Raw genomic sequence first — 23884 nt, forward strand, 5'->3', positions numbered from 1 at the left:
AATGGCAGAGTTGCTCGCATGACTTTGGGAAACATAGAAAAAAAAACAAAACGGGTAGGATTATGTTGAAATCCTAAAATAACTTTAATTATTCATTCATTCAAATAAAATACCGGAAAAACGGATTTAATAAGAAACACGTGTGCTTATTTTATTGGAACTACAGTGAACTTGCTACTTTCCGATTTAGTGTAGTACGTGAACGCAGCAGCAAATCTCAAATGGATTATGCAAAAAAAAAAAAAAAAAAAAAGCAAAAGGGTGGGACTGACGGCAGCTAACTGTTAAAAAGGAGTCGTTTCCTGGTATACTGTTCTCTTCTGTCTCCGTATAGACTCGGTTTAGGTGAGTTTTTCGTTCAGTTTGCAACCACACATATTCTCTTTTGGAATACTTTTGCCGTGTTTGACGCAAAAGAGGTGGTACTGCGGCGGTGGTGGGGAGACACTCAAATTTGGGTGTGCCCAACTTCATTGCGAGTTAACGGTTAGCTCTTTAACCAAATGCTGAACATTTTTGAATGCGAAACACTTGTCTTCGGGAGTGACGTTGTTTTTTGTGTTATATAGTACTATTGCTCAATTCTTGGCAAACTGTCATATATTGTTCCGTGGCATATGCAGGTGTCCTTATGACGTCTCTTACCTGTGACATTCACATGAGCTGTTCACTGTGTGATTACATAGTTATTACATAATCAGTGCTAGAACAAAAGGGTTCACTTTTAGGATTTATTATGTGCATACTTTTCTGTTTTTTAAATTTTTTCTGCATCTAACACATGACTAAAATCAGGTTGTCTGTATTTACACCCCTAAAGACTGAAACACTATGTTGTAAACATTGCATAGCCCCATGGTGCTATGTATATGTTGAGCATTTAACCAACACATGTTTATCTACAAATATCATGCATGCAGGCTAACAATAGTCACATAATGCAGCCATACCAGAGTGGAAGATGATCCAGCGAAGCCATAGGTTGATTCAATTACTGGTGTGTTCAAGAACAGAAACAGAAACAGAAAACAATGCTTAATGGGATTAGCTGGGAGACAGGGCATGCATTATTGACAAGGGGTCAACGAGGTTTGCAGTGAACAGTAATACCCAATGCTGCGCCTTTTCAATGTTTTAATAATAAACACTTATATTATTTGTTTGCAGCTTTCTTCAAGTTCAACTTAAGAAATCATCAGTTATTCCAAAATGGCAGCGGTAAGTTTATTCCGTGTATCTTCTCGTTTCATGTACTGTATTTTGTTATATGAACTCAATCGATCCACTAGAGTCACATTAGATACCAGTTCTATCGTTGATAAACGCCTTAGCTATCTATAATGTGCCCATTCCTGCTATATTTATTTAGAAATATGAAAGCAACATTCAAAAAGAGGAACTTGCATCATATGTGGACTACAAGGGAAATGAAAGACATAACATACAAAGAATGATGAAGTCTGACAGAACAAAGCCATCAACTATCGGCTACAACACCACTAATGACACCGACAGCGACACTCAAATTATTTTTACATGCATAAAAAAATTGTAAATGTAGGAATGAAGGGAAGAAATGAACATTTAAGGTTACTTTTACCTTCAGTAAAGACGACTGTTCCCAAAGACACGATGTGGCAGCGGGATCGCATACAGACACCATCCTCGCTAACCAAAAAATGGAGACAAATAAAGTTGTCAGTACCAGATTTTTAGGGGAAAAAAATGTACCCATTTTGGGTTAGTGAGGTGAGAACACTATTAAATTCAATAAATAACTCATGGCAAAACAAGAAAGTGGTATTGAACAAACTATCTATTGTGTCTTTGGGAAGAGTCACATCAAGAATTACGACTTCTATGAAGGTAAAAGTAACCATTAAAGTTCATTTATCATTTCAAATTCTTTTCTGCATGTAAAAATACAATAGTAACATTCTAAAAACATGTTTTGTGTTGCTTTTGTCTTTCTTGAGTAATTAACAGAGCAACTGAACTTAGATTGGATTTCTTATGGGAAAAATCTATTCGGTTAGCGTCCGTTTTGGTTGGCGTCTGACCTTCTGGAACAAATTACTGATGCTAAACCAGGTTCCACTGAATTATATTTTCCTCACGGATGTGAACCTTTTTTAGATTGGAAAGCGTGGAACAGTGACTGAGGCGTCAGGGTTCGACCCAGAGGCAGACGTCCAGAAGCTTCGTGGAGCCATGAAGGGAGCTGGTGAGACACACACACACAAATGTACACATGGTAACCTCTCCATGGAAAAACATCCAACTTGTGTTCCTCCTCTACAGGAAAGTGAATTCCGTTTTGCTCAGGTTGTCCATTCATGCTGATTATTGTGTGCATTCTTGCAAGAGTACATAGCAGCCATGTTTATATCAGCAAATATATGAACAAGAATGTTAATTTTGTTAGCAAGAGTAATCATCTTGCCCTGACAAACAGATGCTCTTTATATTGAGGCTAACTTACTTTTGCTGGATTCTGTGCCCAAATCATGAGACCGATGCCCCACCCTGAAGCAATGATGAATATAATCCTCATGTCTCAGCCATCCCGCAAGCGGAGGTGTCCACAAATTAGCCTTGAGTGTAATATTAGCAGTGAATATCAGAATTCAGGAGAATTCTGACATTCACTGCTAATATTACACTCCCATTTTAACAGCAACATCATGCTAGGTTATTGTATTTGCTGAATAAACACAAACTGAGCAAACTTCCAGTTCCTATGCCTATAGCTAACTGACTGCTTGTTGGCGGAACTCCAGGTTTCACATCTAGCGGTGGGTCAGAGAAGACATCATGTCCATCATGTCAAGATGTTCCTTCCTAACATATCATGAAAACACAAAAGTCTCAAAAGCGGAGACGGCAACAAGGGGGATGATGATGAACATTTGGCGACTTTTAAATTTGTACTAATACGAACGGATGAATGAATGTGAGTGTGAATGGTTGTTTGTCTATATGTGCCCTATGATTGGCTTGCGACCAGTCCAGGGTGTACCCCGCCTGTTGCCCGAAGACAGCTGGGATAGGCTCCAGCACCGCCCGCGACCCTTGTGAGGAAAAGCGGTAGAAAATGAATGAATGAATGAATGAATGAACAAACAGATGAGTGGTTAGCGTGCAGGCCACACAGCTAGGAGACCCGAGTTCAATTCCACCCTCGGCCATCGTGTGTAGTTTGCATGTTCTCCCTGTGCATGCGTGGGTTTTCTCCGGGTACTCCGGTTTCCTCCCACATTCCAAAAACATGCTAGGTTAATTGGCGACTCCAAATTGTCCATAAGTATGAATGTGAGTGTGAATGGTTGTTTGTCTATATGTGCCCTGTGATTGGCTGGCCACCAGTCCAGGGTGTACCCCTCGCACGTAGACAGCTGGGATAGGCTCCAGCACCCATGCGACCCTCGTGAGGATAAGCGGTAGAAAATGAATGAATGAATGAATGGACGACAACTGTCTTGCAGGCACTGATGAGGCCGCCGTCATCGAGGTCGTTGCGCATCGTACTATAGCGCAGAGGCAGCGCATTAAGGAGGCCTACAAGCAGGCGGTGGGGAAGGTGAGAGGTGTCGTCAATGTCTCTCGTTATCAAAACATTATTGAGCGATGTGAATTGAAACCATCTGCTCACATCCACTGTGTACTGTCTTGTCCTTCTGCGTGACGTTGACTTGGGCTTTGTTTCCACGGCACTGATAACGCCGCCGTTAATCATTAGCTGAAAAGCAGAAATGAATAGTAAGAAAAGGAACAAGTGAGAGCTTTGTACTTTGCTGCAAGGAGGAATGCGCCATGTTCTTCACTAGAAGATAACACGAATGTTGCCGGTTTTCTGCATCCGTCCAATCAATATATTAACTTAAAGGGGAAGTCTGCTGGTGTTTATCATGTTCCCATGATGAGATAATGATCAGCCGGTGGTGCCGTGGTAAAGTCAGCAAGGTTATCTGAAGGAGAGTGAGTCATGCAGTGGTGCGGTACCGCACCAGATACAGCACGTATTAACTATGTATTTTATACTGAATACAGAGTAGTGAGTCATTAGTCTAATTCCATGTCCGGGGGCAAGACTGAAAGTGTGCTTGTTTTATTGGATTTTTTGTAAGATAGTAAATGGAAGGGCACATGCGCAAAAAATACAAAACTGATTTCCTTGGCAATTTTTTTCAAGAACCTATAAATGATGAAATACTTGTCTTTGTGCACGGGGGTCTGTGCTCTACTGAGTGATATTGCATGGTCATTGCAGCATCTATCTAGGACAGGGGTCTCAAACACGCAGCCCGTGGGCCAAATGTGGCCCGCAGGACACTAGTTGGAGGCCCCCGCCTTGATATGAAAGTTTAATGTTAGTGCGGCCCGCGCAAGTTTGATATGGATGCTGTATGGTATCATGTACCCAGAAAAAATTATTACGTTTGATTAATGTTCATGTTAAAGGTTAAATAACTGTTAATAGTTATCCTCCCTATCCGTGTGGAAGTGGTAAGTTTTTGGCTATTTAAGTTTAAAGGAAATAACTTGAAGGCTACCGTTTAGGTCGCGAGCTCTCTAGTTTGCGAGTTAGCATGTGTCTCAAGACCCTGCAGTTGCGCAATATGTTGTAAATAAAGAGTATAAATGTGACTATAGTCGTGTTTTGTCATGTCTACAGGGCTCTAATAATGCTTTGTTAATTTTAATCTGAACAAAATAATTTGTCTACCCACCAACTATATGTGGTTTCTTAAGTTTTTAGTATTTGCTGTTTTATTATTATTATATTTATTTATTACTGATTGATTGATTTTCTTTATTCTTGATTTGTTTATTTATTTTTCATCTTATTATGTGCAGAAAAATAAAAATGAACATATTTGAGAACAGTGGAATGTTTTATCAGAGCTTTTATTGTAGAAAATCGGAACCAAAGCCCTGAAAAAGTTCATATATTTTTCTGCTTTTAATAAGGCTACCGTTTAGGTCGCTAGCTCTCTAGTTTGCGAGTTAGCATGTGTCTCAAGACCCTGCAGTTGCGCAATATGTTGTAAATAAAAAGAGTATAAATGTGACTATAGTCGTGTTTTGTCATGTCTACAGGGCTCTAATAATGCTTTGTTCATTTTAATCTGAAAAAAATAATGTCTCCCCACCAACTATATGTGGTTTGTTAAGTTTTTATTATTTGCCGTTTTATTATTATATTTATTTATTTATTACTGATTGATTGATTTTATTTTGTGTAGAAAAATAAAAGGTAAGATATTTGAGAACAGTGGAATGTTTTATCAGAGATTTTATCATAGAAAATTGAAACCAAAGCAAAGTTTATTCATTTTTCTGTTTTTAATAAATGCGTTTTTTTGTTTTTTTTTTGAAAACCCGATGTAGCCCAGTCTCGCCCAGAACCTAGCTCCAGTGGCCCCCAAGTAAATTGAGTTTGAGACCCCTGATCTAGGACTTTTGCATCATGCAGTAAGAGAGAGTGCTCTCCTATGTAGCTCATGTATGCAGTCAATAATTTTCATATATGAACCACTGGAGTCATGTTGCTCATGGGTTCACGGTCAGACAGGGCAGGACCCACACCCAGCACCGAACATAAAACCACAGTATTTAAATCCATGCAAAGCAGAATTATTTCAAATGTTCCTCCTCAGGACCTGGCAGATGACCTGTCCTCGGAGCTGAGTGCCAACTTCAGGAGTGTGGTTTTGGGTCTTTTGATGCCGGCGCCGGCGTACGATGCCTATGAATTGAGAAACTCAATGAAGGTCAGAGTCGCTCGAGCTTTTTTTGACGTTATCCGTGATTTTTATCACACCGTATCACATCGTTTCGTCAGGGGGCTGGGACAGAGGAGGCGGGCCTCATCGACATTCTTGCCTCCAGGTCAAATGCTGAAATCAATGCCATCAATGCGTTCTACAAGAAGCGTGAGTGTCAAACTTGAACTAATTTCACTGGCATAACATTAGGTACACCGGCACAATGAGGCAAGTTGTGTTTGCACTTTGGTGTCACAATCCTTATGTGAACACACGTCCTTCCCTTTTCTGTGCATGCTAAAGAGAGAAAAAGAGCATGAAGCAGCAAACAATGCACATAATGGGACACACCCGTTTCAACAATAAAGCCCTCTAAAATAAACCCTAAAACAATTCTATTTACATGACGTGACGTGCATATTAACCGCAGTATTGTTACTGGAATACCAAACCAACAGCATTTCAGGCCGCTACCGAGAGGTAATGTTAGCTACCGTGAGTGAAAGTTAATGCTAGGTTATAATGACTGAATGAATCCCATTACCTGCATTATTAGCGCCCTCATACTGGCAGTTTTTCTCTATTTAGAACACACAGAAAAGAAAAAGTCTCATAAGGATTGTGGATGATGGGCAGACTGTTTAGAAACAGTGCAGTTTTCTGTTAAGCATTTTTGAATGGATGTGTTATTGCACACTAGTGTTTAAGTGCACTGATTCATCCTGAGAGTGGCTGTAATATTTTGGTTAGCCTATTTAGCTGCTCCTATTTAGCTTTATCATGCTCTTACAATAGCAGGACATTATTGACGGAAAGTTCAAAGAGGACTGGGCAATAATGGAAGTCACTACATTTAATGATTTGGAGTGCATGAGAAAGTGAAAAGGAAAAAGTCGCTCTCTTAGGCCACAGGGTCATTTATCAACAACACAGCAGTGACAGAACCAACGTTGGAATAGCTCGTCATTTTGTTGTTCATTACAAACGGTGAAGGAGGTCTAAAATACAGGTAGCTAAAGCTATCCACTCATACTTTAAACGTAGCTACTGCTATCTTGTGGGGTTAACAAAAAATACATCTTGGGGTTGCTTACAGCCACACCTGTTAATGCTAATGTTTTTGAACTGGCGCTAATTAGAGGTCCTGGCAGTTATATACTTTTGAAGCCACGCAACCGGTTCATTAAAGGGGACATTACATTACATTAGATTAATAATTTTTATGAAAATTAATTAGTACAGCGTAATGGAAGCTGATGAAGCGGCCTAGAGCTTTATCTATTGGCGCATGTTGTCCAAAAATCCAATCAATGCAAATTCACTGACATTTAAAAAAAGTTTTTTTGGTCAGAATACGGCAAGAGCTTGGAAGATGACGTATGTGGAGACACATCAGGAATGTTCCAGAGAGTTCTGGTCTCTTTGCTAACGGTGGGTAGAACGTTTCAATAAAGCCTTTCAAATGAAATAATAAGCCACGGTGCTTGAACAGTTTTGTGTTGTGCGTCATGTAGGCCGGACGTGACGAAAGTGACGCGGTGAACGAGGCCCAGGCTGTGCAGGATGCCAAGGCAAGGAAGGGAGTGAAGGTCTTCAGATCTTATATGTAGACCGTATTTCATTGTCTATGTCTGCAGGAAATCTACGAGGCTGGCGAGGCTCGATGGGGCACGGATGAGGTCAAATTTCTGACCGTGCTCTGCGTCAGGAACCAGAAGCATCTGTTGCGAGGTACTCTTGCATGAACGTGAACATTTAAATGCGTTTGTTTGCATTTCACACATCTTTTTCGTCAGTGTTTGAAGAGTACCAGAAGATTAGCGGACGAGACATCGAGGAGAGCATTAAGAGGGAGATGTCAGGCTGTCTGGAGGATGTCTTTTTGGCTATCGGTTGGTGTCTTGTGCTGATAAAGGTGTTGTGTTTTGCTGCAGCTGATTTGCTTCTTTCTCCAGTGAAATGCCTGAGGAACAAACACGCCTTCTTTGCGGAACGTCTATACAAATCAATGAAGGTAAACATTTCACGCTTGTATGTATAGATGCTGCATACGCTTCGCTGTGTAATCATGAAACATTGAAATGCTTGTGTGTGTGTGTGTGTGTGTGTGTGTGTACAAGGGGCTGGGGACCACAGATAGTGTCCTTATCAGAATAATGGTGGCCAGGGCTGAGATTGACATGTTGGACATTAAAGCACAGTTTCTGAAGATGTACGGCAAGACTCTGCACTCCTTCATTAAGGTGAGACACTTCATCAATCAATGAGTTTGCTGAAGCTATGACCTAATGGTAATTGTATGCGTTAATGCCGTTTGGAGTGGGCATATCTATCTATCATAATTCTTTATTGATGAATAACAATAATAAGTCCTTTACCAAATATTTATGTTATAAATCAGGGGTCTCAAACTCAATTTACCCGGGGGCCACTGGAGCTAGGGTCTGGGCAAGGCTGGGCCGCATCAGGTTTTACAAAAAAAAATGCATTTATTAAAAGCAGAAAAATATATGAACTTTTTCAGGGCTTTGGTTCCGATTTTCTACAATAAAAGCTCTGATAAAACATTCCACTGTTCTCAAATATGTTCATTTTTATTTTTCTGCACATAAGATGAAAAATAAATAAACAAATCAAGAATAAAGAAAATCAATCAATCAGTAATAAATAAATATAATAATAATAAAACAGCAAATACTAAAAACTTAAGAAACCACATATAGTTGGTGGGTAGACAAATTATTTTGTTCAGATTAAAATTAACAAAGCATTATTAGAGCCCTGTAGACATGACAAAACACGACTATAGTCACATTTATACTCTTTATTTACAACATATTGCGCAACTGCAGGGTCTTGAGACACATGCTAACTCGCAAACTAGAGAGCTCGCGACCTAAACGGTAGCCTTCAAGTTATTTCCTTTAAACTTAAATAGCCAAAAACTTACCACTTCCACACGGATAGGGAGGATAACTATTAACAGTTATTTAACCTTTAACATGAACATTAATCAAACGGAATAATTTTTTCTGGGTACATGATACCATACAGCATCCATATCAAACTTGCGCGGGCCGCACTAACATTAAACTTTCATATCAAGGCGGGGGCCTCAAACTAGTGTCCTGCGGGCCACATTTGGCCCGCGTGTTTGAGACCGCTGTTATAAATAATCAACCAACTCTAGATACTGTACATAAACGGTATAATTACGCAGGCATACTTTAACACTCAAGTGGTACTGTTTTTTCTCCATAAAGTTACATATTGCAGTAACGGTGTAGAATTATTGTGTAATACCTTTTATAATTATGCATTATCTACTTACAAGTAATTAATAATCCCAATACAAGGGGAAATATACTAAGTGTAAAGTGCTGCTTTGCATTGTGTACATAATATTACATATTCCAGTAATGCTGTTATAGGGTATACCCCCTTTTTTTTTAATCAATGATCAATAAAAAGGTAAAATTGTAGTTGTACCTGTCAAAGTCAAATCCGTTTATTGCCTCTTCTCATTCCGCTGAAGTCTTTTCTTTTTCCTCCATCATTGCACAGGGAGATACGTCCGGCGACTACCGCAAAATCCTGCTGGAGCTGTGCGGAGGAGAGTAAAAACGATGAAAGACAAATCATCAATGCGTCAATCGTGTTATTCTTCCCTGAAGCACATCATCGCTGATGTGGATGACATCTTCTACGGCCTTTTTACATTTCGCCATTTGACCACGGTGCCTTGTTTTTACTGTCTCATATCCCGATTAAAACCAAAGACCAGCCATCTTTTACACGTCATTGTTTTTCTTATTGATTTGTTGCAACAGGATTTACTCATGGCAATAGATTTCATATGCGCCTGCCGCATCTTTACAGACACACAAAAGACGAATGTTCTTGGCCTCTTGTCTTGTTACCGCCCATCGGTGTCCATTTGTTTAATTGGGAACTATTCTTCATTTGTTGAGTCAGCCCTCAATTACATTAACACAGGATCCTAGCTGTCATTTTGTGGCAGTAAGGTGTACTCTAATCAAGTTAAGGAGGATGCCGGTACTGAATGGTTAATTAAACTCCCATCTCAGGAGTTGCCAGGGAAACGTGCTGAAGTAATACACCCATGCAGGCCACTGGGCGGCACTAACAGGACAAAAAAAACTTGGATGCAAGCAGGGGGGGGGGGGGTTATCACTTTGACTTATCGATACAATACTGAGAGAATACAGGGTCAGTATTATCACCAATACTTGGTCAGGTTCAAATCTCCATTGGGCATCTCTGTGTGGAGTTTGTATGTTCACCCCGTGTGTGCTGTATGAATGTGTGAGTGGTTGGTTATCTCTATATGTGCACTGCCATTATATATGTATATACAATATAAGATCATTATTCATTCATATTCTACCGCTTATCCTCACAAGGGTCGCGGGGGTGCCTATCCCAGCTGTCTTGGGGCGAGAGGCGGGGTACACCCTGGACTAGTCGCCAGCCAATCACAGGGCACATATAGACAAACAACCATTCACACTCACATTCATACCTATGGACAATTTGGAGTGGCCAATTAACCTAGCATGTTTTTAGAATGTGGGAGGAAACCGGAGTACCCGGAGAAAATCCATGCATGCATGGGGAGAACATGCAAATTCCATACAGAGAGGGTGGAATTGAACTCGGGTCTCCTAGCTGTGTGGCCTATGCACTAAGCACTCAACCGCCGAGTAGCCTTTGTTTTTGGAATGTGGGAGGAAACCTGGAGAACCCGGAGAAAACCCACACATGCATGGGGAGAACATGCCAACTCCACACAGAGATGGCCGAGGGTGGAATTGAACTCGGGTCTACTAGCTGTGAGGCCTATGCACTAACCACTCTTCCGCCGTGCAGCCTTTGTTTTTGTAATGTGGGAGGAAACCGGAGTACCCGGAGAAAATCCACGCATGCATGGGGAGAACATACAGAGATGGCCGAGGGTGGAATTGAACTCGGGTCTCCTAGCTGTGTGGCATGTGTGTGCACTAAGCACTCAACCGCCGAGCAGCCTTTGTTTTTGGAATGTGGGAGGAAACCGAAGTACCCGGAGAAAACCCACGCATGCACGGGGAGAACATGCAAACTCCACACAGAGATGGCCGAGGGTGGAATTGAACTCGAGTTTCCTAGCTGTGAGGCCTGCGCGCTAACCATTCGCTCGCCATGCAGCCTATAAGATAATTAAATATCATATTTATATTAATACTTATTCCATTTTGTTACATACAATAAACACTATGTAAATATACACACAACCCAACAAACTACACACAGATTTTGTGCACAGATTAGCATAAAGACAAAATGACCACACATCTTGAGTGAATAAAGTACAATTAAATGTTGCCATTTACAGTTCCTGTAGCTCTTTCGTAATGGAACTTTACACCAGCACCAGAAAGAAATCATACTGATCAACAAAATACATTTTTTACGGATGTATTCATACAAAATGTGACATTTTGTTATAAGTTCTGTCAAAACAAGCTTTTTGTGGTTGTTTTTTTGGGGGGGTTGAAATAAGCTATGAAAATAAATGCTGCAAAAAGGAGTAGCTCTCAGCCAATTTCATTTGGTGAAAGTAGCTCTCAGAAGAAAAAGACCCCTGATATAAAAACTGCCCCCTGAAACATTTCATACACTATAATGGATGGAAAAACGGCCCATCTTTATGACACTAAAATGATCTCCTTATGGTTTTTATTTTGTTGGAAAATGATCTTGTCTGTATTTTCCTGCAGATACCAATTTTAACTCTGTTCCAACTAATTTCCATAACATTATTAGTTTAGAAATGACAAATGATAGTGATGGTGTACAGTGCGTTAAAGATGCTATAACAATCCCATATAGTGCTAAGCTATGGGAACAAACATCAAAACAAAGTATCAAATCATACATTTTTTATGCCGCTTATTCTCATTAGGCTAGCGGGGGTATGCTGGAGCCTATCTCAGCTGTGTTGGGGCGAGAGGTGGGGTACACCCTTGACTGGATATCTAATAATATATCTCATTAATAATGATGAATTAGTTTTATTTAGTTTTATTTTTATTTCATTCATTCATTCATTTTCTACCGCTTATCCTCACGAGGGTCGCGGGGTTGCTGGAGCCTATCCCAGCTGTCTTGGGGCGAGAAGTGGGGTACACCCTGTACTGGATATCTAATAATATATCTCATTAATAATGATGAATTACTTTTATTTAGTTTTATTTTTATTTATTTAGTTTTATTTAATAAAATGTTTTACACAATACAGCATATTGGTACACCTATAATAAGAAAAAAAAAACGCACCATTCTGATGGAGGCTCATTTTGTATTAAACAGTTTGAAAGGGTGGAATTCAATGAGGATGAAATTTGAGATGACATATTGAATATTTTGAATAGCGGTATGAAGTATGAGAGAAATTGAAGCACGTATCACAAAGACACTTTGGCACAACCTTGTGCAGGTACTGATGCAAAGAAATCACATTTGATTTGATTTGAATATTATTTGGCCTGCCACCATTTCATTTGAACACACTAGATCCAAGTCCACCTATTGAAAAAGCCGTCTGGGGTAGAAATGACAGCCATGTCATCCACTTCATTCAAACATTTGATTAGTTGTCAGGAATATTGTCTGAATTCCGTATGTAGAAAAGCTGTTCCAAAAAAATCTGAAATAGAAAGTAGCTGGTTAAATAATGTTGTTTTTTTGTTATTTAATGTTTCAATATAGGGCGACACGAGCGCGCAGACCTCACAGCTAGGAGACCAGGGTTCAATTCCACCCTCGGCCATCTCTGTGTGGAGTTTGCATGTTCTCCCCGTGCATGCGTGGGTTTTCTCCGGATACTCCGGTTTCCTCCCACATTCCAAAAACATGCTAGGTTAATTGGCCACTCCAAATTGTCCATAGGTATGAATGTGAGTGTGAATGGTTGTTTGTCTATATTGTGATTGGCTTGTGACCAGTCCAGGGTGTACCCCGCCTCTCGCGCAAAGACAGCTGGGATAGGCTCCAGCACCCCCTGTGACCCTTGTGAAGAAAAATCGGTAGAAAATGAATGAAAGAAAGCAGTTGGTTAAATAATTTTTTTTTTTCGGTATTTAATGTTTCAATATAGGGCGGCACGGTGGTCTAGTGGTTAGCATGCAGACCTCACAGCTAGGAGACCAGGGTTCAATTCCACCCTGTGGAGTTTGCATGTTCTCCCCGTGCATGCGTGGGTTTTCTCCGGGTACTCCGGTTTCCTCCCACATTCCAAAAACATGCTAGGTTAATTGGCCACTCCAAATTTTCCATAGGTATGAATGTGAGTTTGAATGGTTGTTTGTCTATATGTGCCGTGTGATTGGCTGGCCACCAGTCCAGGGTGTACCCCGCCTCTCGCCCAAAGACAGCTGGGATAGGCTCCAGCACCCCCCGTGACCCTCGTGAGGAAAAAGCTGTAGAAAATGAATCAATGAATGAATGTTTCAATATATTCTCGACTATCATCCTTCCTTGTTCTCTTTCAATCTAACACGTGGGTCACTTCATGTTGTAACATGAATGTTACAAGGCGCAGTGTGTGTGTGTGTGTGTGGGGGGGGGGGTTGAATGACCTCTACAGTAATCCCCATTTCTCCAAACAGAAGCAAAGGTAACACATGTGATGCACTAAATAGAAAGAGGTAGGATTTTTACACCTCAGGGGGTATATTGAATGTGCCAGGTGGACGTGATGCGATGAGCAATGTGTCATGATGAAGAGGACAGAATAGGATATGTGGCATACATGCAGCATGGGGGAACGTTATGAAATACATCCATCCCTGGGTCAAGGTTGTGTGTGTGTGTGTGGGGGGGGGGGGGGGGTAAAGCAAGCCACATGTTAAAAATGGATATGTTCCCGGATATATCAATTACTTTTTGCCATTGGCTAACTCTTCTTCTACTCCTTAATGTTGCACAAAAAAGGGTGAAAAGGTTTGAAAACACGCATCCCAACTGTGTTGCTGGTGCTATTACTTTCCTGCCAATCACACCGCATGGTTATATATAAACATATAGACCCCGTAAGTCGGACCGACTTGAAATTTCTCACACGCTCATTGAGCTCTACACAAAAACGCACACCACAAAATTTTAGGCTTTTACCTTTGAGCAAGATTGGTTGAAAAACATGGCTGCCATCAAACAAAACGTCTTAGTAACTTAGCAACACATTGGACGTAAGTCATTGATTTGGAAGTCATTTATTTGTAATGATTATTAGTTTTGATGTAAGATTCTATATATTAGATTATTTTGAAATATTATGAATGGTTCTTTGTCTATATGTGCCCTGTGATTGGCTGGACCACTCCAGGGTGTACCCCGCCTCTGGTAGAAAATGAATGAAAGAATGAATGAGTTCTACTGCTATTTTGTGTGGAAGTGGTAACTTTTTGGCTTCTTATTTTGTCTTTCCCCACCCTCGGCCATCTCTGTGTGGAGTTTGCATGTTCTCCCCGTGCATGCGTGGCTTTTCTCCGGGTACTCCGGTTTCCTCCCACATTCCAAAAAACATGCTAGGTTAATTGGCGACTCCAAATTGTCCATAGGTATGAATGTGAGTGTGAATGGTTGTTTGTCTATATGTGCCCTGTGATTGGCTGGCCACCAGTCCAGAGTGTACCCCACCTCTCGCCCAAAGACAGCTGGGATAGGCTCCCCTGCGACCGTCGTGAGGATAAGTGGTAGAAAATGAATGAATGAATACATATTATATTCTAAAAAAAATGCATGTAATAATATTAACTATGAATACATTTTGATTATTATTATTACCCCTATTAAACTATAGTGGATACCACAAATGATATTGTTGTTCCTGGGTGCCCAGTGGACCGTGTGTATGTGTATCTCTGTCCTAAAACATTCATACATTTTTTGTTGTTATTTCCCCCCACACAATGAATAAATGGAATGGGCTGCCTGGTCGTTTACCTTAATTAAGCAGGAGAGGACAAAAACGTTTTCAAATGTTCAGCCCACTGGAAAGAGAAGAAAAAAAAAGTATGGTGACATTTATTCCAAAAACACAATGAAAAGCTCAAACACCGTGAGATGCTGTCGACTTACCTTGACAGACCAGAACATTAATGCAATCACAGGGTAAGTTCTTTGCTTTTTCTTTTCTTTTTTTTTTTTTACCCAAGGAAGCTTGGTGGAATACGGGATATTGTCAGAGCCTGAAAACAGGGATGAACATTAACACAACTGTGCTGGCTATTTTACATTTTAGATATACGTAGAGCAAATAAGTAAATAATAATAATAATAATTCACACACAATATGGATATGTGGGACTACACAACAAACTAGATTGACCTGGCAACAGGTCAGTGGATCACCGCACTGACAACTAATGAAAGGTTCAACACCAACACTGGGTGGTAACATTCATCTTTTAGGGACCCTGCCATCTTATTGGCCAGCTGTCATTACCCTGGATTTTCTTCTCCTCCCTCCATCCCTCCACCTCCCACCTACAGGCTCCCCTCTTTCTCATTGTGAATCATAGGCAGCATCGGAACACACAGAAGAGGAAGGTCTGCTCGTTGTACCAAACCAGGTAAGTTACTGACTGCTGCCATTTATATTTCATTAACCGTTTAAACTTTATATAGTAATACTATTACCATATTTTTCTACTTGTTATTGTTCTACTATTTGTGTCATCACAACATAAGATATCTATATATTCCTGGGTCTACTTTTGTCCAAGGGCCAGTATTTCTCTCTGCATCTATGCAGTATGTGTATATAGGTTTACAAATATATATATCCATACTGTATATACTGCAGCAAGCCATTAAAGTCTTGCACAGGTCCGAATAATCATGGCTTGAGCAGGTTATAAACATTCTCTATTCTTTTCTCTCTGAACGTAAACAAACTATGAGTACCATATAAAAAACACAATAAGATCTGCTTCTTCCATGTTGAATTGTGCACATAGAAACATGATCAATAAAAGCATGTGCTGTAATGTAATGTACTAAAATATTAACTGCTGTAAGGAGGGTTCAAAAACATTGAATAAAAGGACTTAATGTGATATTATTGAATGGATGGTATATTGTATGTTCATTTTGTCCAATGAGAATATAATATAAATGATAGGTATGACTTGATAGATTGGCCACCAATTAGTATCGGCTGATTTCTGTTAAAAAAAAATGAATATCATAACAACACAGACATGACATGTCAGTGCATGTGTGCTGTGTCATGTGGGGTTGCCAACAGCCATTCAGTGTAAAACCTCCAATGGTTTCAGTTTGACGCCTTCACACAGCCTACACCAATCGATGCCTGCGTGTTTGATCACTCCCTCTTCAAACATATCGGTGCATCTTTCTAGACACGCTTTGCCTAGCTGTCCACAAGCTAAATTATTATTTTTGTCCCACGAGGAAGTGGATATTACGTCCATCGGGTGCGTACTATTGTATCATATTATTATTACCATATTTTCCGGACTATAAGTCGCACTCTTTTTGCTGCTGGGTGGCACAGCGGTCGAGTGGTTAGCGCGCAGGCCTCAAAGCTAGTATACCAGGGTTCGATTCTATCCTCAGCCATCTCTGTGTGGAGTTTGCATGTTCTCCCCGTGCATGTGTGGGTTTTCTCCGGGTACTCCGGTTTCCTCCCACATTCCAAAAACATGCTAGGTTAATTGGCGACTCCAAATTGTCCATAGGTATGAACATGAGTGTGAATGGTTGTTTGTCCCTGTATTTTACGTTTTTTTTCTACCTAATTATGCATTTTTGGCCTCATGTGACTTATACTCCAGAGCAACTTATAGTCCAGAAAATACAGTATTAAGTCTTGTCCTCCAAACACTATTTGTGTGTGGTTGAACATTACCTATTGGCAAAGGGCCCTGGTCAATAAGTGGGAAAATGTACAGCTAATCCAAGTGATCGGTATTGGTATCGTCCGATATCACTCATGGATGATCCGTATCAGAATTGGCAGCATAAAACCCTAATCGGAACATTCATTCATTTTCTACCGCTTATCCTCATGAGGGTCACGGGGGTGCTGGAGCCTATCCCAGCTGTCTTTGGGCGAGAGACTGGTGGCCAGCCAATCACAGGGCACATATAGACAAAAAAAACATTCACGCTCACATTCATACCTGTGGACAATTTGGAGTCGCCAATTAACCTAGCATGTTAACCTAGCAATGTGGGAGGAAACCGGAGTACCCGGAGAAAACCCACGCATGCACGGGGAGAACATGCAAACTCCACACAGGGAGGGTGGAATTGAACTCGGGTCTCCAAGCTGTGAGGCCTGCGTGCTAACCACTCAATCGCCGTACAGCCTGATCGGAACGTGTTATATTGAAATATATTGTTTGTTTGGAGTTCCCACAAAAAATGATCATTTAAAAGTATTGAAATGTTGTACAAAAACATGCATGTATATTTTTTGTACCCTATGTAATTTTTTAACCAATGTGAAATTTCATCATTGATTATTTCATGGATCCCCATTAGCTTCTACCAAACAACTAGTCTTCCCAGGGTCCATTGCACAAGGCAGCAACACATTGGACACCCAAAAAATAAACGTGTTCCACTGTACAGTACATCATACATTCAAACAGCTAAAAAGAGAGAAAGTATTGCATAGTATTAACTAAGGTTATTGCAAGGATTATTTCTTGACAAAAATATTTGTTGTGAAGCATAACTGCGCCATTATAATGCCATTTTATTGAAAGTGTGAATAAAAAAAATCACTTCCAGCTTGTTGACTCAGCCCAAGCTGACATTTTCCATTTCCGACTTTGTTAAAAGTCCCTTTTCTCATATGAACAGGCTTCATGGAGGCGAACCACAGCAGCATGTTCGAGAGCGCACCAAAAGACGTTTACGAGGTGGCAGTGCACGACGACAACGTCGTCGGCAACCGCAGCACCCAATTTGCAGACGTGGCCTTGCTGCAGACGTTCAAGCCCATCATCATCCCGTGCTACGTACTCGTGTTGCTAGTAGGGGTCTTCGGAAACTACCTGCTCCTGTACATCATCTGCAGAACGCGCAAGATGCACAACGTCACTAACTTCTTTATCGGCAACTTGGCCTTCTCAGATATGCTCATGTGTGTCACGTGTGTGCCCTTTACCCTCGCCTATGCACTCAACCCTCACGGGTGGGTCTTCGGACGCTTTGTTTGCTACCTGGTGTTCCTCATCCAGCCTGTGACGGTCTACGTGTCGGTCTTTACGCTCACGGCCATTGCTGTGGACAGGTGAGTGACTAAAGGCGCGTTTGCAGTTAGTTCAGTTCAGTATGTTTACCATTGGTGTGTCTTGAATAGGTAGAATCCTCAACAGGTTTTTTACCTTTTTCTTTATTATTTTATCAGGATTCTACCTATTCAAGAATCCTCATCAGGCTTTTTAACTTTTTCTTTATTATTTTATCAGGATTCTACCTATTCAAGAATCCTCATCAGGCTTTTTACCTTTTTCTTCATTAGTGAAGAATCTATCTTGCTATTAATTCTCTGTGACATTGAGAACAGCAGCTTCCGATCACCATAAAGACTAACCTTGGTTTTTGCTGTAGCGTGCCTCTCATCTCAGCTTTACGATAACCCGCCTCCGCTAATTATACAAGTTATAAACACGTCACTTTTTTGTACTTGGATGCATAATTAAGGCGGAATATTTATCCAAATTGGCTTTCGCTAAATTACTTGGCATGTCAAACTGTAAAACTGCTACGATGAAGACATTCTGCATTCGAAGCAGATTATTTTGCAGCCCCTTAATTATCACAAAAAAACAACAACCCAAAAACCTGCACAACCTATAAACAACAGTGGCTGGCTTCTGTTAGTTATTAGTCTACAAATCGAAATCATAGATTCAACTGGTCTTTCCACGCAATTGACAGAATCATCTCGACGGGAAACTGTCTGCCCTGACATCGTGTGAATGAGGCACCAAGATTGTTGGCTAGACGGAGCCAATCTCCAGGCCTATCTACACACACGCACATATGCTACAAACACACCTTTAGCCGCTTCACCCCCCCCTCAGTGCCTGGCATCGCAGCGTCAGCTGTGGCTGGCTGCCGGGCCTGCGTTGGAATACCTCCAACCCCCCTTTCATGCTCCCCTGGTGCAAGTCTTTGAGTTGATATGTCGTAAAGTGTGCTTACTTGTAACAAAGTTGCACTTCGAGTGGCTTTGTTGTTCTCCCATCTCAGCTCGCCAATTTACCGCCCAGTCATCTTGTACTTTTAAGAGCGCAGAGCACTACTGTCATGGTGGATATTTGATTAGTGTTTTTGCAGTAGATTCTTAATTATTGTTATATGAAACACATTTGACTCTTGGACACTCTTGCTATTTTAGATACTACGCAACAGTGCACCCCCTAAAAAAGCGCACCTCTGTGGCGACCTGTGCATTCGTCCTGGCTGGAATCTGGCTGATGTCCTGCGCGCTGGTTGCTCCTGCGGTGAGCCACACCTATCACGTGGAGTTTAAAGAGGAGGGCTTCACTATTTGTGAAGAGTTCTGGTTGGACCAAGAGAAGGAACGACGGGCCTATGCTTACAGCACCCTGCTGGTCACCTATGTTCTACCGCTGTCCGCCGTCTTTGTGTCCTATTTGTGCATCACGGTCAAACTAAAGAAGTGCATCGCCCCCGGTCACAGGACAAAGGAAAGGGCCACTGCCCACCAAGCCCGGAAGAGGAAGATCTTCCGCTTGGTGGCCCTCCTTGTGTCGGCCTTCGCCGCGTGCTGGCTCCCTATTCACGTTTTCAACATGCTACGGGACGTAGACATCACGCTCATCAACAAGCGCTTCTTCCTGCTCATACAGCTGCTTTGCCACTTGTGCGCCATGAGCTCCTCCTGCTGCAACCCCTTCCTGTATGCGTGGCTGCATGACCGATTTCGCGCAGAGCTGAGAAAGATGCTCAAGTGCCATCGCCGTATTGGAGCACCTGTCAATCATTGCACCGCAGGTGTGGTCTTGTAATGGCGTGAGAAGAAAGAATGTCATTTTTTTTTTAAATTACCATAAAAGATGATTATAACGGGGTTGCACGGTGTTCTAGTGGTTAGCGCGCAGACCTCACAGCTAGGAGACCAGGATTCAATTCCACCCTCGGCCATCTCTGTGTGGAGTTTGCATGTTCTCCCCGTGCATGCGTGGGTTTTCTCCGGGTACTCCGGTTTCCTCCCACATTCCAAAAACATGCTAGGTTAATTGGCCACTCCAAATTGTCCATAGGTATGAATGTGAGTGTGAATGGTTGTTTGTCTATATTGTGATTGGCTGGCCACCAGTCCAGGGTGTACCCCACCTCTCGCCCGAAGACAGCTGGGATAGGCTCCAGCACCCCCGCGACCCTTGTGAGGAAAAAGCGGTAGATAATGAATGAATGAATGAAAGATGATCATAACAAATATGTCATGTGATCACACAAAAAAAACCTCAACTTTCAATTTTTTTTGCATGAGGCAAAAAGAGGTGATGACGCAAGTACAAGCTAATAGATGTCACTGTAGTTTTATGCCATAAAAGGTTGCAGAAGTGCATTTGATATGACATGGATCTTTTGCAAGTAAATATACAGGAAGTGAGAGAGTAGGGAGGAGTATAGCGTGTAGAATGGTAACATTGTAGGGAAATTCGTGCACACACACTGTTTAGTTCTAAATGTGACAATAGTAAAATAGTTATTTTGATGTAAAACACCTTTTTTGTATTGTTTATATTGTGGCATAGTTGTTAGTCACCGAAGAGTGACCTTAAAACCGAGGTACATACCGAACGATGATGTGATCAGTGTACCGTTACATCCCTATGATTGAGCCCAAAGATGTCTGCCTTGCAACAAGCAGCAAGAAAAGTATTTCAAATGACTTACAATATTGACTTGTATCTGCTAGATTATTGGTGTCGAATCGCAAATTACTTGTGTTGCCTATGTGGTCGGTGCCCCATTACTGTACAGTTTATGTATGTCTTGTTTAATGATGTTATTGTGATGGCATGGAGGAAAACCATTATACTACTTTGTTACATTTTGCAGGTAGCTCATAGATTATTATGTCATTAGTGATCATTTCTATTATGGACTTGGTACTAAATAAGGGAGATGTGATGATAAGACTGCATGTCAAAAAAAAAGAGTTAATGTTAATCTAATGTTAATTTTCTGTGTGTGTGTGACAACTCTATGAATATCTCTTCTTTTAAAAGGTGAGAACATCTACTCTGTAATGTATTTATATTTACTGTTATTATTACAGATGCTAGGAATAAAGACAAATGTCTTGTGCTTGAGTTGTGCAATTAAATAGTGTGAGAGATCCTTCTTCAAAGTCTGCTGCTTGAGTCTTGAAATAATTCAGGAATATTAAATATTGTGCATTCACAAATTATTCTGGCAGCTTGTGTATCTTCCTAAAAAAAATAGTTTTAATGAACATCTACATTTGCAGTCACTTTCATAGTTAATCCAGTAATCCAACAACATTTACAAAAGGTCGCATTAGTCACAAACACTATGAAAAAAATTCTTACACGTCTGCATAATTTTGCGGACATGGGTTATGTACCAAGCGAGCACACCTACGTAAAAGTGTCAGTCAAAAATGAGCATTACTATCTTTGTAAAGCTAGTTATTTTTTGTTGCATCTCTTGTATTGGATAGCATTAATTTTTGCAAACCTTGTGAAATTACTGTATGAACAACAACAAAGCCTCATTTGGGGGTCTCACTTTGCGTTACAAACTCTGCCTGTGTCAGAGCGAATTCCCTAGCCTCCCGGGGGGTGCGAATGTACGACTCGATTTCACTGTCAGAGATGTCCTCATCACCCGTCACGTCTTCCAACCCTGCCGGATGTACTCTCCGTTTCTTGGGGTGAGTCACGCACGGAGGGGCAAAAAGCACCCTCTTCCCCCAGTTTGGTTGTGGATGTTGATCAGCTTCAGTATTATTGTCGTGCCTGTCTGTCTGCTCAGCCTTTTCACACATTGTCTCACCTTCAGTCTCAGAGGGATCTTCAATCTCCTCCTGCAAAGCCACCTCATGGGTCCTCAAAGCCCTTCGTAACAAAGCGTACCTATTCTTCACAATATCCCCCACGTGCCTAACAACATTGTCTGATGTGACTGCATCCATGACCCAAGGGATCTCCTTGCCTAGTTTGCAAAGCATCCGCTTTATCTCGGCCACTCTTATCTGTGCGGCTCTGTGCTTCCTCACCTTTGCAATGAGACAGAACTTTTCCAGGTTCACTTTGAGACGAACGTGGTTGGGGTTCAAGGACTGCCAGGCCAGATAAACCATGGCCATCATTAAGGGCACAGGTTTGCGTCCCGTCACGATCCAGGACTCAGCAGCCAGCTCTACCAAGGCCAAGGCTCGTTTGTTCAAGTTTTTGTAGTCCTCAGCAAGGTCTTCATGCACGTCATTTGGGGTGATTTTGTATCTGATGGAGAGAGAAAGGTCTCAATATTCTACTATTTATTTTAAGATGTGTAGAAATGTTTATTGTAAGAGTGGAGCAAACACGTGAAAGAGATGATTTTTCTCATGTTTGGTGCACAGGCTCTGGGGGCATAATGTCATTAAAAAGTCACATGTACATAATAGGTGATCTTTAATGACAAAAAAGTCCCCCGTTTAACTACTTACTCTTGACAATGGGCCTCCATCACGTCGGCGACATTGACAAGTGGTGCCTCGATCTTGAGAAACTTGATCATCTCCTGGTAAACAGCCCCCATCATCATCGTGTCAGCCTCCAGCAGGCAGCTGATGGTTCCCATGGTGACAGGCCAGTTGAGCTGCCTGCAGCTGACCAGCACGCAGCAGCCAGCCAGGTTCTCCTTTTTCTGCAAGCTTACCTTGATGAAATTCTCATGCTCGTAGGCCTGTGCAAAATAGGTGCTCGACAGGGTCTCAATTTCGGCATTGACCCGCAGGGCTCGGCATATAGCTTTGACTCGCTGCTGGCCTGCATGAGTAGGACAAAAGTGGTTGATAAATCAAAGCAGTGAATTTAAGCAAACATGGGCGTTAGCTCACCTTTTATCTGGTTTGAACAGGGCTTTTTATTCACAGCTGTTGTCCGACTGTAGCTCACATCTATTAAAAAAAAACAAAAGGATGAAAAGGTCATGAGTTGGTTTGAACCTCTCATTATGACAATATGTTACACTTAATATGGCAGGGTGTGGTTTATTTGTTTCAAACATGCTTAACAAGTTACATTCAGTAACATCCCACGGTTACATTAACACAATTCAACATGTCCAAAACGGAGTAAAAAGATGCAGAGCTTATGTATTATTATAATTTACTTCCACTATATATTTTGCATATTGACAACTTGCTTATATTTTGTCTAACAACTACACAGCAATGGTAGCTAGCATGTAGCAATGGGTAGCAAGCTAGCTGATGCAACGTTAAAAGAAAACGAATAAAGTATTTTTTAAAGTTGAACGTAAAATAGAAACATATACAACAGTAAATAAAATAACAATACATATAATCAACATTATAAAATGAAATTAGTTAGAATAAGTAAATATATTATGGATAAATTACTAAAATAGGATAAACGTTCCCCGGGTGGATGGTATAGAAAATGGAGGGACGATAAACGTTATGTTCGCTACCTGTGCCTTCGAAGGTGTCATGGGTCAAAGCTCCCTCAGACACCACAGCGCCGCAGTCCACGCAAATGAGCTGCCTTTGGGTGTGCAGGTCGTCCTCCACAATGTTGGAAGAACCGCAGCCTGGACATTTTAAACTTCCCGTAGACATGTTTTGTATCTGTAAACTACAACCACCAACGTAGTGTTAACGTTTGCAGACTTCCAAAATTCACGCCGGCGAACTAGAAAGTACAGCGGAAGCTATAAGGAGACAAAATAGCTCCGTGTGGATACAACGTGCCAGAAACAAGAGTTCCGCCGCAAAACTGTGTTTGAAGGTATAAATACTAAAATAAAAGTATAAAAATGTTAGAAGACATATTACAAGAATAAAACGT

The 23884-nt window shown here is 41.2% G+C and overlaps 3 protein-coding genes across 4 annotated transcripts; 2 read left to right on the top strand and 1 right to left on the bottom strand.

Annotated features, from left to right (window-relative positions):
* Window positions 1-235: 235 nt before the first annotated feature.
* On the top strand, window positions 236-9564 carry anxa4 (annexin A4). The gene is made up of 13 exons (XM_058064391.2): window positions 236-345; window positions 1168-1218; window positions 2137-2224; window positions 3486-3580; window positions 5661-5774; window positions 5846-5936; window positions 7120-7199; window positions 7283-7339; window positions 7406-7499; window positions 7565-7660; window positions 7724-7782; window positions 7889-8011; window positions 9333-9564. The coding sequence occupies exons 2-13, from the start codon at window positions 1210-1212 to the stop codon at window positions 9387-9389; spliced, it is 963 nt and encodes a 320-aa protein (XP_057920374.2). The 5' UTR covers window positions 236-345; window positions 1168-1209; the 3' UTR covers window positions 9390-9564.
* brf2 (BRF2 general transcription factor IIIB subunit) lies at window positions 3156-23788 on the bottom strand. Of its 2 annotated transcripts, XR_013629266.1 has the most exons (8): window positions 23508-23788; window positions 22912-22971; window positions 22519-22840; window positions 22087-22312; window positions 14907-15016; window positions 14772-14818; window positions 9258-9371; window positions 3156-3739 (listed from the first exon to the last, which is right to left on the bottom strand). XR_013629266.1 is itself a non-coding variant. In XM_058060296.2 (4 exons), the coding sequence occupies exons 1-4, from the start codon at window positions 23653-23655 to the stop codon at window positions 21580-21582; spliced, it is 1263 nt and encodes a 420-aa protein (XP_057916279.2). In that variant the 5' UTR covers window positions 23656-23784; the 3' UTR covers window positions 21151-21579. The 2 variants fall into 2 exon arrangements, 1 of the variants encoding a protein (XP_057916279.2); XM_058060296.2 differs by lacking the exons at window positions 3156-3739; window positions 9258-9371; window positions 14772-14818; window positions 14907-15016 and having other exon boundaries at window positions 21151-22312; window positions 23508-23784.
* On the top strand, window positions 17667-19869 carry prlhr2b (prolactin releasing hormone receptor 2b). Its single transcript, XM_058060308.2, has 2 exons — window positions 17667-18096; window positions 19210-19869. Exons 1-2 carry the CDS (start codon window positions 17669-17671, stop codon window positions 19841-19843), a joined length of 1062 nt encoding a protein of 353 aa, XP_057916291.2. The 5' UTR covers window positions 17667-17668; the 3' UTR covers window positions 19844-19869.
* Window positions 23789-23884: the final 96 nt, after the last annotated feature.

Source organism: Doryrhamphus excisus, linkage group LG10 (assembly GCF_037039965.1).
Source record: "Doryrhamphus excisus strain RoL-2023G ecotype Guam linkage group LG10, RoL_Dexc_Guam_v1.1, whole genome shotgun sequence".
Lineage (NCBI taxonomy): Eukaryota > Metazoa > Chordata > Actinopteri > Syngnathiformes > Syngnathidae > Doryrhamphus > Doryrhamphus excisus.